The sequence below is a fragment of the Galeopterus variegatus genome, unplaced genomic scaffold (genome assembly GCF_000696425.1).
Source record: "Galeopterus variegatus unplaced genomic scaffold, G_variegatus-3.0.2 Scaffold19060, whole genome shotgun sequence".
Taxonomy (NCBI): domain Eukaryota; kingdom Metazoa; phylum Chordata; class Mammalia; order Dermoptera; family Cynocephalidae; genus Galeopterus; species Galeopterus variegatus.
Genome location: NW_007745171.1, coordinates 11,302 through 13,247, shown reverse-complemented (window position 1 = coordinate 13,247; position 1,946 = coordinate 11,302). Strand labels below are relative to the sequence as shown.

At 42.7% G+C, this 1,946-nt stretch overlaps 1 gene segment (V, D, J or C); it reads left to right on the top strand.

Moving 5' to 3' along the window:
* Positions 1–1,313: 1,313 nt before the first annotated feature.
* Positions 1,314–1,815, top strand: LOC103583019. The segment is given in 2 exon segments: positions 1,314–1,368; positions 1,493–1,815. Coding segments are annotated over 2 exon segments (378 nt in total).
* The last annotated feature ends 131 nt before the right edge of the window (positions 1,816–1,946 follow it).

Here is a 1,946-nt window from a genome sequence, read left to right as displayed (position 1 = left end):
GGAAAGATAAAAAATCATGCCTGTAAAGGGTTCAATTATGTCCATGTTTTATAGGGACCCAAGGAAATTCTTGTATGTGAACACTAGATTGACAGGAAATGCAGACTGTCACCTGGATCTGCAAACAGGGAGCCTGTTCTGTGTCAGAATATTGTCCCCCCCCCACTGCTAAAGAGTAAAAGAAAAAAGTGGCATTTATGGTGCACAGAAGGGACATGCACTGAGCAGCAACCACCCTCACTTAGGAGAGAAAATTTAATAAACTCTCCTTTTCTCCAGGGCCTCCCCCATCACCTACTCAGAAAGCCAAGCTCAGGACAGCTTCACCCGAGCCACAAGACCATGCTGGTAGGAAGAACACCTCAAAGCAATACCCAGTGATATGACCTTGGTTTTCCTACTTGGAAAAGAATTGTTCCTAGGAAGACTAGGATGATTCAACGTTTCAAGTTTATCCTAATCCTGACAATTACATTTGGAAGCAGAAACTGATTTTTATCGAAGCCATCAGATCTGGCAATACTATTCAGCTCAACATTCTATCGAATCATGGGGAATAATATCAAATAGCAGAACAGAGGGTAGAATATCAGAAACACCAAAATAAGAATTAAGAGCAGCCCATTTAGGCCTTGGGTATTAAAGAAACTTATACGCTTGAATAATGATACATCTGTGAGTGACACACACATTGAGGAAACATGATATCATCTTTGTGTCTGTAGTACATTACTTGACTAAATTTAGTAACAGTGGCTTAGGGCCATTATAAAATGTTTTAAAATATATTTAAGAATGATTGACTAGATGTTTTTTCTTATCAAAAAAAAGAGCATAAAACAACACAGAAATGCTGTAAGTACAGCACAAAGTATCTTTTCCCAAATGGAACAATTTGAGAAAAAGTTGATGAATTGAGAGCCTCACCTCTAAGACTTTACTATGTATTATTCACCAAAAAAAAAAAAAAAATCCTACAGAACCTTCAAACCACTGAAACACTTTTTACCATCAAGTCCTCAGGTCAATTTCAAGCTTTGTTAATTATTTCAGAAACATCTTTTGTAATAATATGACCCCCAAGATCGAAACATCATCTCTGAAGGCAAATCTGAGCTGCCCTCATCTGACCAGGGACACTTGCAGACACTCATCTGTGCTGAGTTACTGAGATGAGCCAGCCCTTCAGCTGTGCCCAGCCTTGCCTCAGCCCCTGTGATTTGCATGTTCCCAGAGCACAGCCTACTGCCCTAAAGACTTATTCATAGGCTGGGCACACACTGTGCCAGAGTCAGTCCCACTCAGGACACAACATGGACATGAAGGCCCCTGCTCAGCTCCTGGGGTTCCTGCTGCTCTGTTTCCCAGGTAAGAAGGGAGAACACTAGGAATTTACTCAGCCAGTGAGGTCAGTAGTGCCTGGCTCTTCTTGGAAGTTCTCTTAAAACATGATTAATCATGTGGAAGTATGTCTTTGTGTTTCCAATCTCAGGTGTCAGATGTGACATCCAGATGACACAGTCTCCAGAATCCCTGTCTGCATCTGTAGGAGACACAGTCACCATCACTTGCCAGGCCAGTGAGAGCACTGGCAATTACTTAGCATGGTATCAGCAGAAACCAGGGAAAGCCCCTAAGCTCCTGATCTATGATGCATCCAGTTTGCAAAGTGGGGTCTCCTCGCAGTTCAGTGGCAGTGGATTTGGGACAGATTTCACTCTCACCATCAGCAGCCTGGAGCCTGAAGATATTGCAACTTATTACTGTCAAGAGTATAGTAGTGACTTACCCACAGTGTTACAAGTCATAACATAAACCCCACAGGGTAGCAGATGTGTGAGGCTGCCCCATCTGCTTCTCCTAATTCCTTCATCTTCTGAGAGCATTTCTGAGAAGCAGGCACACTTTGAAGGTCACCTCTAGGTTTTGGTAGAAGGGTCTAGGGA